Source organism: Salvelinus fontinalis, chromosome 31, assembly GCF_029448725.1.
Source record: "Salvelinus fontinalis isolate EN_2023a chromosome 31, ASM2944872v1, whole genome shotgun sequence".
In the NCBI taxonomy this organism is placed as follows: domain Eukaryota; kingdom Metazoa; phylum Chordata; class Actinopteri; order Salmoniformes; family Salmonidae; genus Salvelinus; species Salvelinus fontinalis.
Genome location: NC_074695.1, coordinates 49447435 through 49460524, shown reverse-complemented (window position 1 = coordinate 49460524; position 13090 = coordinate 49447435). Strand labels below are relative to the sequence as shown.

Genomic DNA, 13090 nt, shown 5'->3' with positions numbered 1-13090 from the left:
TCCTTATTTAACTGGTCTACACAGATTTAAGTGTGACATCAATTCGGGATGATAGCTTTTACCTGGTCAGTCTATGTCATGGAAAGACCAGGTGTTCCTAGTGTTGTACACTCAGTGTATATTGCCCCTAAATGAGCTCCATGCTTGTCTTATTTTTCTACACTAAATCAATGATGAAATGATTGACAGACCATGGTAATAGCACAGTTCCCGTTGGTCCTATATCTCTACCAATCACATGGTACACACCAATAGGGTTGCAAAATTCCCGCTTCTTCCCTCCTGATTCCGGGAATCCTTCAATCTCTCCGGGAATTTTGCAACCTTACACACCACACATGGTATCCACAGGTGTGCCCCTCTCTCAATTACAGCTCTGATATGACAGCTTTCCATGGACATTCCTCCAAATGCACTGTGATGTTCATTGTCATCTGTGTAATGAGTGTGTGTGTGTGTGTATGTGTGTAATTGTGTGAGTGAGAGAGAGACAGCTTGCGTCAGGAGAGTAACGTCGTCTCCCTGCCAGTGACACATGTGGCTCGTGGAGCGAACACACTGTGTAGGGGGCCAACAGCTGGCGTTGCAGCACATCCCAAGCAAGGCTTGGCGGAACACGGACGGAGCTCCTCTCCGAGAGGCACTCCCAAATGTACACTGTGTCATCTGCTCTGTGCGTCTCTCACCTTCTCTCTCCCCTGCACCCGCTTCTTATCGCCTCCCCTCCCCTCGCCCCATCTCTCTCCTCCCATCGCCCTTCTATTTTAGCAGCAGTGGAAATTACATTTATTAATGGCAAATGTATGCGCATGACCGCCCCCCAAAACTTGAACTGCAGCTCCCTGGCCCCTGGAGACTGTCCGTCAGCCCCTGTAACCGTCACAGCGCCAAATAGTGCCTTTCAGGAGGGATCATCTCTGACTGATCTGACTCATAATGATTTAGAGTTATTAAGTAAGAGCATTAGGAGCTCTGATGATTCTACAGTACAGCACTATCGATATTAGTCTTAATATCTCTATGATTATCCCTTGCAGAGATGTGAGTATTTGCCCTGTAATTTTGAGATATTGGAGATGTCCCCATAGTGATTATTAGCAGTGTGAATGAATTTAAGATTTTTATGTCAATTTTGGTATGATGACCAATCAATACCATGAAAAGGGAATTATCACCCAACCGAGACCGAGAAGAGAGAGGCTGAGAGAGATGGAGAAGAAGTCAGTAGTTTCCAGTGAGCTGAATACACTGCACTATATTTTGGAAGGTTAAAGAGATATGTAGATATCTACATACAGCATATCACACACATGCATAGTATGCATGAGTGCCACACACACACACACACACACACACACACACACACACACACACACACACACACACACACACACACACACACACACACACACACACACACACACACACACACACACACACACACACACACACACACACAGCAAAATCATTGCTTTCTCCTTGAAAATACAAGCTTTTTTTTATACCAACCGCACACACATACAGCTAAGCCTGCTCATGGGCTAACTGCAAAAATATATTGTACATTTACACATGTTTTATTCATCATAGTCAATGACCAAGACTACAAAATAATACTGTAAGGAGGTGGTAAGACTAATTGCACATCTCATGGGAGTTCACCATGGCAACATTTACAGCATTAAGAAGAGGAGTTTACAAAGCTACAGTATGTCTCTGCTTTAACAAGCGCAATGTGCATCGACCTTCTCCGCTAGGCATGAGCGATAACACTGCATCGGTGGAGTCAAGCACAGTACCTTGATTCTCGGCAACAGTCTGGCCCGTTTCCATGGCAATATAGAAACTGGGATCACATCACCTGCCCTAGCGTTTGTTAGGTGACCACTTGTGTGGTGTGTGTGTGTTTTTTTTGTTGCTGGTTGGTATCTGAAAATAGAAACCAGAGTTTGACTCAGTCGTGTTGCTGAAGGGACACAATGCACTAAACCAGGCAGCTATTGTGCAATGATTGTGAACAGTGTACGTTCACTTGCATGAATGTATGATAGAGTTGGAGGGTATTTATATATTATGCATGTAAATATCTTACTATGTGTATGTCTGTGTATGTTTGTGCATTGCTTATTGTACTGTAATTTGTTGCGCTGTTGGATGCCATTATAATCTTTGACCTACCTCGCTTCTCAGGTCAAGCCACGAAGAAAACATATGTGAGTTACAACAACCTCAGGATCTGATGGGTTCCCAGGGAATGCTCCATGTCCTTACTCTGTGATGATGACCAAGACTAGGGATCACAGGAAGAGTATACCGGGACAGGGACACTACCTACCTATGCACTCCAGGACTGTGGTTGGCGTCAACCTTTATCATTTTTGTCTTCTGAAGAGGAGGATGGCAGGGGGAAAGGGAAAACGGAGGGATGGAGATATTTGACATGAGGAGGTAATGAATGATGAAGATACAAACACAGCTGTAAGATGGTAACTGGGCCCTGGTCCATTCTGTTCTGTTCTGTTCTAGAACCAGACCCTGGAACCTCTCTGTAGGGTTTTCCATTAACAGTGAGTGAACAACCTCTGTGATACAGGTGTGGGACTAAGTAATCGCTGAAAAGCATATGTCTGAACAGTTTATTTCAACAGTTTTCAAAATATTTTTTGTAATATCCATTAAAGTCATATTCTCTTGCAGTGCTCATGGTTTGTTTTTAAGTTAAGTGAGGTTTCTTCTGAGTTCCTTGTGCCTGATCTTTCATTTTTTCTGAGATAACGTTATGTTGAATTTTGATTGAATAACTTTAATTAGCAAGCGCCGTCACATGCATTTTGTTTTATGAAATCAACTCAAATCAGCCATTTTAACACAAATAACTATGTCAGAGTGACGGGCAATGTATCTATATTTCTTTGTAAATATCTGAGAGTATTTTCGTGTTTGGATGACAACAAAAAAATATATCCAGTCTATGTTTGATTGGCTTTAGATGGTAAGGGAAAAGCAGCACAAAGTGTTCACATTGCATGTGCCAATGTTTGTGTTTTCTATTTGATGTAAAACAAAAAAAGATACATTCATTCTTAAAATGACTATGATGTTAACCATCATTCTGCAGTTTATTCAGTAATTTTAAAGAAATTACCTGATTCACAAGAGAATATGGCTTTAATCTGTTATTAAAATGGACCCCTCTGCATCTGCAAGCATGTTTGATTTATATAGTTTTGTACAGAGTAAATTGTGTTTAATTATCAATGGAGTGGGGGAAAAAAAACATTCATATTGAAACATTCATGCAAGTATGCTGTGATGTTGTCTGTCCAATTATCAACATGAAATAAAATCATTTTGTTATCTTTTATACAATCAAACAATGATTATACAATCATTATTTGTGTGTGTGCACGGGTGAGTACGTGTGTGTTTGTGTTCGTCAATATTCGCTTGGTTCTGTTTAGATGTGGACCCATACTGATTGGGACCATCCTCGTTGGGCAGAACATGTTGCACCTGTCACCTCCATTGTCAGACGTTAGTTTCACTCATGCTGGTACAGGTGATATTTATGCACTCTTATTTAGTTGTCATTGTAAGAATATTTCGAAGATAAATACACAACGCAGAGGTCTAAAGGTCAAGAGAGGACTAAAGGTCAAGAGATGACTAAATGTCAGAGAGTACTAACGGTCAATAGGGAATTATCAATGGAAATAGTTGTTTTCAGTTCAACATCTGTTTAGAACCTGTGTAGGAATGTCAGTCCTGGACTCATAGCTACGTGTGCCACGTTTTCATTGGTCTGAATCATCTGTACTTAGAGCCTGAGGCAGGATACTTCTATTTGGCCATTTGCCCAATTTTACTGCAAGGACTTTTAATTGGTCAACCACAGGCTATGGTGAGGGGTTATAAATTACACCCTGTTGCTTTGTTCTGTGGAGAAAACTGAGGACAGGGAAGAATGAATGTCTACTTTTCAGTATAACATCTATAGAACATCTATGATTTGAATAAACCTATTTTTCTCCCCCTGATTTGCTTTGGGGTCTGTGTTATTGAAGAATAACATGAACTGCTAACACTCTAAATGTGTCATTACTGCACTTTCAACCATTTAAAAGCACAACAAAGTTCAAATGGGAATACAATGTCAGATATTTTGTATTTATACAACAACTTGATGTGTTATCACTGTGCTTCATCTACATTAATAGCACAACCAAATTACCTGGATTGTTGTTGAGATTACATTACAAGTGCAAGATATCAATGCTGTTCGAAGTTCTCCACAGACCTGCGACCTTTGTGACCTTTGGAGGCAATCTTGAACATACACGTTTTCTAGGATTACATAATAATAGTTACAGTAACCTCAAAATGTGGCCATGGATGAGTTATTCATTTTAATGTTAAATATAAACTAGTACATTCCTTTGTAAGATAGCCTTAACTTTAGGCTATTTACTGCATTACTAAAGTCATTTAGAATTGGGTTAGGTTGACAAATATCAACATTTAAAGGAGATAGTTTCATCTGATAAAACTGGCTTAATCCTATTGTTTTACTTTTATTTTTGGTTAAATTGGAGAAGTTAATGCAACATACAGTGCATTTGTAAAGTATTCAGACCCCTTGACTTTTTCCACATTTTGTTACGTTACAACCTTATTCTAAAATTAATTAACCTCTCTGGGATCGTTTGGGACGCTAACGTCCCACCTTTCACGCCTAGCCAGTGAAATTGCAGGGCGCCAAATTCAAACAACAGAAATCTCATAATTAAAATTCCTCAAACATACAAGTATTTTACACCATTTTAAAGATACACATCTCGTTAATCCAACCACAGTGTCCGATTTCAAAAAGGCTTTACGGCTAAAGCACAACATATCATTATGTTAGTGTAACGGATGTGAAATGGCTAGCTAGTTAGCGGGTACGAGCTAGTAGCATTTCAATCAGTTACGTCACTTGCTCTGAGACTTAAGTAGTGTTGCCCCTTGCTTTGCAAGGGCCTCGGCCTTTGTGGAGCGATGGGTAACGACCGTGCTTAGTGGGCAACCGTTGTTGATGTGTGCAGAGGGTCCCTGGTTCGCGCCCGTGTCGGGGCGAGGGGACGGTTTAAAGTTATACTGTTAGATGGATGCTGTTGACCCGGATCACTGGTTGCTGCGGAAAAGGAGGAGGTTGAAAGGGGGGTGAGTGTAACGGATGTGAAATGGCTAGCTAGTTAGCGGGTACGCGCTAGTAGCATTTCAATCAGTTACGTCACTTGCTCTGAGACTTAAGTAGTGTTGCCCCTTGCTTTGCAAGGGCCGTGGCTTTTGTGGAGCGATGGGTAACGCTGCTTCGTGGGTGACTGTTGTCGATGTGTGCAGAGGGTCCCTGGTTCGCGCCCGTGTCGGGGCGAGGGGGCGGTTTAAAGTTATACTGTTACATTAGGACAGCGCCTAGTCACAGAAAGCATTCAGTCATTTTCCAACCAAAGAGAGTTGTCACAAAAAGCAGGAATATAGATAAAATGAATCACTAACCTTTGACGATCTTCATCAGATGACACTCCCAGGACTCAATGTTACACAATACATGTATGTTTTGTTCGATAAAGTTCATATTTATATCCAAAAACCTCAGTTTACATTGGCGCCATGTTCAGAAATGCCTCCAAAATATCTGGAGAAATTGCAGAGAGCCACATCAAATAACAAAAATACTCATCATAAACTTTGATGAAAGATACATGTTTTACATAGAATTAAAGATAAACTTGTTCTTAACTTCTCTGGGATATGTGTGTTGGCCAAAATCCAGAAAAAATGTAGCGAGCCAAATTCAAATATATTACTATAAAAATCAATCTTTCATGAAATCACACATGAAAGACACCAAATTAAAGCTACACATGTTGTGAATCCGGCCAACATGTCTGATTTCAAAAAGGATTTACGGGGAAAGCACACCAAACAATTATGTTAGCTCAGTACATAGCCACAGAAAAACACAGCCATTTTCCCAGCAAAATATAGTAGTAACAAAAAGCAGAAATAGAGATAAAATTAATCACTAACCTTTGAACATCTTCATCAGATGACACTTATATGACATCATGTTACACAATACATTTATGTTTTTCCACAAATCTCGGTTTACATTGGCGCCATGTTCAGAAATGCCTCCAAAATATCCGGAGTAATTACAGAGAGCCACGTCAAATAACAGAAATACTCATCATAAACTTTGATGAAAGATACATGTTTTACATATAGTTAAAGATACACTTGTTCTTAATGCAACCGCTCTGTCAGATTTAAAAAAAAACTTTACGTAAAAAGCACACCATGCAATAATCTGAGACGGCGCTCAAATTTAACAACATTTCCCCGCCATGTTGGAGTCAACAGAAATATGAAATTACATCATAAATATTCCCTTACCTTTGATTATCTTCATTAGAATGCAGTGCCAGGAATCCTAGTTCCACAATAAATCGTAGTTTTGTTCGATAATGTCCATTACTTATGTCCAATTAGCTAATTTTGCTAGCACGTGTATTACACGTGTCCAAATGCTCGCGCAGATGCAGGCAAACGTTGGACGAAAACTTCAAAAAGTTATATTACAAGTCGAATAAACTGGTCAAACTTAGTAGAGAATCAATCTTCAGGATGTTGTTATCATTTATATCCAATAACGTTCCAACCGGAGCATTCTTTTCAGTCTCTATAAGTAATGGAACGCATGACGATATCATGAGGAAAGTGCGTGACCAAGAACTGGCACTCTGCCAGACCACTGACTCAAACACCTCCCATCCGGTCCCACAACACAGCATAAGCTTCATTCCACGTCCTACTGACTGTTGACATCTAGTGGAAGGCGTAGAAAGTGCAAACAGATCCATATATTACAGGGAATTCAATAGGCGTTGACTTTAACATCGACCACTCTCAGAATTCTCACTTCCTATTTGGATTTTTTCCCAGGTAGGTTTTTGCCTGCCATATGAGTTCTGTTATACTCACAGACATCATTCAAACAGTTTTAGAAACTTCAGAGTGTTTTCCATCCAATAGTAATACTAATATGCATATATTAGCATCTGGGACAGAGTAGGAGGCAGTTCACTATGGGCACGTAATTTATCCAAAAGTGAAAATGCTGCCCCCTATATACCAAAGAAGTTAATGCAACCGCTGTGTCAGATTTCAAAAAAGATTTACGGCAAAAGCACAATATTCAATAATCTGAGTACAGCGTTCAGCCACCAAAGCAAGCCATACAGTTACCCGCCAAGTTGTGGAGTCAACAAAAGTCAGAAATAGCATTATAAATCTTCACTTACCTTTGCTGATCTTCGTCAGAATGCACTCCCAGGACTTCCACTTCCACAAGAAATGTTTGTTTTGTTCGATTACGTCTATATTTATGTCCAAATACCGCCGTTTTGTTGACACGTTTACTTCACTATTCCAAAGGCACAATGCGCGAGCGCAAAATCCAGACGAAAAGTCAAAAGAGTTCCATTACAGTTTGTAGAAACATGTCAAACGATATTTACAATCAATCCTTAGGGTCTTTTTATAATAAATCTTCAATAATATTCCAACCGGACAATAGCGTATTCATTACAGGGGAAAAAGAAGGAACGGCGCGCCCGCATGACCGCGCAGTAAACAACTCATTGGCCTCAACCTAGTCCACTTGTTGAAACAGCTCTTATTCGACCCCCTTCCACAATAGAAGCCTCAAACAACTTTCTAAAGACTGTTGACATCTGCTGGAAAATTATAAGAAAGTAGGTCAGGGACATACTTTTTTATGAATATAGATCCCCTGTCGAAATACATTTTGGAGAGGATAGTCGAGATCTACCGGAGGCGCGCAAAATAGATATGATTATTCCAAACAGGATGAAGGAGGTTACACCCATAGAAAGTGAGAATACATATTAGAAAATAAATGTAGTAATTGAGTAAGTACACAAATAGATTGTGAGAATAAGCATAACAGTAACTGAATAAACCTGGGTGGTAAATCCTCAAAGGAGGTCCCGGAATTAACCAGGGACGAGAGGTATATGCAGTCTGAAGAGAAGAGGAATGGGTATTATGGTCCGAAATGGAGAAAGAAATGGAGAAAGAAATACAGGTTTACGGGGTGTCTATATGTGGACAAGCTGGAGGTTCTAATAGAACAGATGCATGAAACCTGTGGTAATAACATCCAGAGACAACAAGCAGAAGGTTTGGATACAGCCAGGGTGTGGCTGTCAGAGGCCCGGAAAAGAGTAGAAGGTAATAATAAGAGGGCAAGTGAAAAGAAGGAAGAGCCAAGTAGGATTCGAGAGAGATAGCAAAATATTCAGGAAGAAACAATGAAAGATAGATTGAGAACAAGGGACAGAGAGAGAGAGAGAGAGAGAGAGAGAGAGAGAGAGAGAGAGAGAGAGAGAGAGAGAGAGAGAGAGAGAGAGAGAGAGAGAGAGAGAGAGAGAGAGAGAAAGATATGAACACGAACAGAGAGAGCAAGCCATAGCCACGGAGAGGAAAGAAGAGCCAGAACCAAGAGAGTCTAACCTTAAAAAGCGATTAGCACCGTATAATAAGCCAGGGCTGAGGTAGGTTCAATCAGATGGGGAAGAGGATCAGTGTCCTCTCATAGAGCTTCCTAATCCTAGAGCAGGCGAAGCTGACCAATCGGATACCTTACAAGTGTATCGACCCTGGACTCAGAGAGATGTAGCAAGAGCGGTGTTGAGGGAATAGTACATCCAAAAACAGGAATAGAAGGGTTTAGGAGAGATATGGAGGGAATGACCGAGAGTTTTAAACTAAATACAGGAGAATTGGAAAGGGCTGTCCGACAGATAGTGGAGAAAGACTGGGCAGCAGTGAGCGCCTGGTTTCCAGGGCAAGGAGGAGAACTGGTTTTACCATGGGCAGGAGATGGGGATTATGCAGACAAATTGACACAGCTCTGTAATAATCTTAGGGACTATTACCATAGACATACGGACTTTTCAAAGATATTTCAAAGATACATGAGTGTAAACAAGGGGATGGGGAAACGATTAATTTTATTGCTTTTGTGACTTTCGTGACCAATCTACATTGCTGCTAGCTGTTTGTAATGTTTTGTCTAGTGATCGATAAACTCACACAAACGCTTGGATTGCTTTCGCTGTAAAGCATATTTTCAAAATCTGACACGACAGATGGATTAACAACAAGCTAAACTGTGTTTTGCTATATTAATTTATTTTGAATTTGGCGCTCTGCAATTCAGCGGTTGTTGATGAAAATTATCCCGCTAAAGGGATCCGTGCGCCAAGAGGTTATTAATGAACTATGTAATAATCTTTGAGATTAATACTATAGACAGGTTGATTTTTCTAAAATCCATGAGTGCAGACAGGGTGTCACGATCGTCAATGGGAGAGAGTGAGGACCAAAATGCAGCGTGTGGAAAGTACATCTTCTTTATTTAACAAAGAAGACGAAAACGAAACGAACACTATACAAAAACAACAAAACAGACGACCGTGAAGCTATTCAAACATAAGTGCTGACACTAAACACTTAGACATAGACAATTACCCACAAATGCATGATGCCCATGGCTGCCTTAAATATGGCTCCCAATCAGAGACAAATGAAAGACATCTGTCTCTGATTGAGAACCACTCAGGCAACCATAGACATACCTAGACACATTCACTCAACCATAGACATACCTAAAAACATTCACTCAACACAAACTCATACACTACACCCAACACCCCCTTTACCATATAACCACCCAAAATGACAAAACACAAACATTCCCCATGTCACACCCTGACCTAACTAAAATAATAAAGAAAACAAAGAATACTAAGGCCAGGGCGTGACAGTGAGACATTTAGTCAATATTTAGAAACAACCCATACTTGATACTGACTTACTGTTATAAGAAAGAGCGACAGCCAGATAGAAGGAAGGGCAGACGGAGAAGCCCTCCCCGCACTGCTGAGACCTTGATGGTTGGGGAGTAGCATGAAGATATAAGTGACACAGAATGGGTAGATAACAGTTACTGAGTGGAGAAAAAAGTGTAATGAAAGCTTAGTTGGTTTCAGAAACTAAGGCGTTAGACACTGAACCATTGCCCAGAAATTATTCTGCACAACAGGCCGAAATAGTAGCATTGACAAGTGCCTGCGAAATAAGAAAGGAGAGAAAGGTTACTATTTACACAGACAAGCACATAGGCATTTAAAACCATACAAAGCAGCACAGATAAATCTTAAAGAAGATAAGACACTTGACAGAGAACTGTTACAGGATAGCCAAGAACGAACGCCCCAGGGAGAATTGGACATGTGGAAAATGAAAGGGGCGATCCTACAAGATAATGTCAGACATAAGGATAATTTACTAATCTTACCTAAGTCATTGTTTAGAGATGCGGCAATATTGATACATGGGCAGAGCCATGTATCAACAGGGGGGATAGTGGAGCAGGTGGTAGAGCAGGTTAGGACACACTTTGTGGCCTATTGGATAATGAACTACTTAAAAAAAAAATATATATAATAGTTATAGTAAATGGGTAGAAGCGTTCCCAACTTACTTGGCGGACACGATTCCAAAGTTAGGGACCAGAACAGATAGACATAGAAGTTGAAGATACAGAACACATGAGAAGACTGTTTGTTAACAAAACCCGTATGTCCAAGATTTTGTGTCCAACAGGGGAATTACAGGAGAAGGTTATTCACTCAATCCAACCAGGAGACGGGGTGTGGATCCAGGGTCTGAGGAGAATAGACTGGAAGCAGTCCCGTTGGGAAGGCCCACACCAGGTTCTGTTAAATTTGTGAAAACAAATACTTTTATTTTGTCTCCCTATTTGGTTTCCTCCACTTTCTTTTTACTCCATATAAAAAAGTCGGTATGGGTTTTTATTTCTTGGGCAAATGTAGTGGGCACTTATGGCTTGCTACTTTTAGTGGGCACCCCCAATAGTGTATTTGAGAACACCTTAGAAACCCCTACCTGTTTCATTTAGGTTGTTATTAGTGACTCTTTGTTAGTTTGTGTGTGTGTGTGTGTGTGTGTGTGTGTGTGTGTGTGTGTGTGTGTGTGTGTGTGTGTGTGTGTGTGTGTGTGTGTGTGTGTGTGTGTGTGTGTGTGTGTGTGTGTGTGCGCGCGTGCGCGTGTGCGCGTGTGCGCGTGCACGTGTGCGTGTGTGTGCATGCTTGCATTTGCATGCATGAGTTTGTGTTTGTGCTTGCATGTGTCTAACAGAAAGACCGAGAACTTTAAATCAGTGTTTTGTTTACGGCTTCCTGTAAACTGATGGAAATGTAATCTGCTTGTCTTGTGTTTCACCCCGTGAATGCCACATTATCAGGCTCACTGAGCTATGCTGTCATGCAGAGGAGATGGGTTCCTGGGAGAGAGTAAGAGAAAGGATTCCCACTAGCCGGCCCATGTGTTCCACTACCCCTCTGTGTTTCTGTTTCTCTCTTTCTATGCCTCTCTCCATCTCTGCCTCTATTCATCATCATCTCTCTCTCTCTTCCAACATCTCTCTTCCCTTTCCAGTCTCACCACCACCCCTTCTCCGAACATCAATGTGCTGTATGTTGAAAATGTCATAAGGCAGAACAATTTGTCCAAGTTCAAAAATAAAGCTAAACACTGTCCACGTCTTGTTTGCGCCTGAAAATGTACACGATTATTTATTGATTACAATGCATCATAGCTACATCCCCTGAGAAACACATGTATGAAGGAAACCTGTTTAATTACCATGTAGGACCCCCTGGAGTCGATTACACCTGTGGATGTAGACACATGACATGACAAATGATTGGGCATGATGCTGCTGCCGCTGCTGAATCTTCTGCATGTGTGTGAGAGAGTGGGAGAATCCCAGCACAGAGTTTCTGTTGTTAGCTGCGTCTGGCAACTCCCAGGTTCCTTTGGGAGCAGATGGTCTTTACTTCTCAAACGCATAGTCTGTTATTCCTCTCGCGTGCAGCCAAAACAAATCCCACTTATGCCCAATTAAGACAAGCCTCTTCTCCACCAAATTAATTACCTGTGTCACATGTGTTGAGGAAATCAGTAGGGGACAGACCCCACTGAGAAAGAAAACAAACCAAAACAAATGAAGCAAACTCAGAGAGCAAATAAAAAATAAAAAATAAATTCACCTTTATTTAACCAGGTAGGCCAGTTGAGAACAAGTTCTCATTTACAACTGCGACCTGGCCAAGATAAAGCAAAGCAGTGCGACAAAAACAACAACACATAAACAAAGGAAATGAAGGAAAAAAATATGAAAGAACAAATAAATAAAAAAAGATCTGCACCTCAAAAAATACTGTCTCTCAATAACAAGTGGGCAGACAGACTTGAAGAGATGGCAGTACTTGGAAATTCAAGACAAGTCAGCAATCGTTAAAAACAACGTGGCATTCTGGCAATTCCTGCCACTTCAAAACAATTGAAATCAGGTTCCTTTTTTTGTTCCAAACTCTAAAGACACATAGAGAAGTTTCTGCTGTATCTGCTTAAGAGCTCGTTTTGTAGACAGTCGCGTGGGAGATTCAAGTGGGCTGAGATTAAATAAAATGATAGCACTTTACATTAAGTTTCCCCTATTAGTATGCAACTAACACAGTAATAACTGTGTTAACAGCAATGTAGTTAGGTACAATATATTTGTAATTATCATCTACCTACCCAGGAGCAAACAACTTAATGTAAAGTGAAACCCTGTAGGGTATAACCTTTATAATTACTATACATTTACAATGTAACAACCTTTGCAGACATTAGCTTAACGAGGAGAGATTAGGAGAGAGGAAAACAAATTGTACTTCCAATGTAACAATCTTTAACCACCAACTCTGTAATTACAATGTTACAAGGGATAGATATGTATTCACAATGCACTTATCCAGGAGCAAGCAACTTACTGTAAAGTGAAGTGACATTTTAATGACGTTGTAGTTACAATGTAACAACCTTTGCAGACAATAGAGTAACCAGGAGAAATAAGGAGACAGGAGATTAATATTTAAACTATTCAAAT

General features: G+C 40.5%; 1 protein-coding gene across 4 annotated transcripts in view; it reads left to right on the top strand.

Annotated features, from left to right (window-relative positions):
- The window catches only part of LOC129830464 (metabotropic glutamate receptor 7-like), a 129327-nt gene extending 125290 nt beyond the window's left edge, over positions 1-4037 (top strand). For all 4 annotated transcript variants that reach the window (XM_055893068.1, XM_055893067.1, XM_055893070.1 and 1 more), the window contains one exon: positions 2191-4037. In XM_055893068.1, the coding sequence (XP_055749043.1) occupies positions 2191-2240 (50 nt within the window). In that variant the 3' untranslated portion in view covers positions 2241-4037. The remainder of the gene's footprint in view (positions 1-2190) is intronic.
- The last annotated feature ends 9053 nt before the right edge of the window (positions 4038-13090 follow it).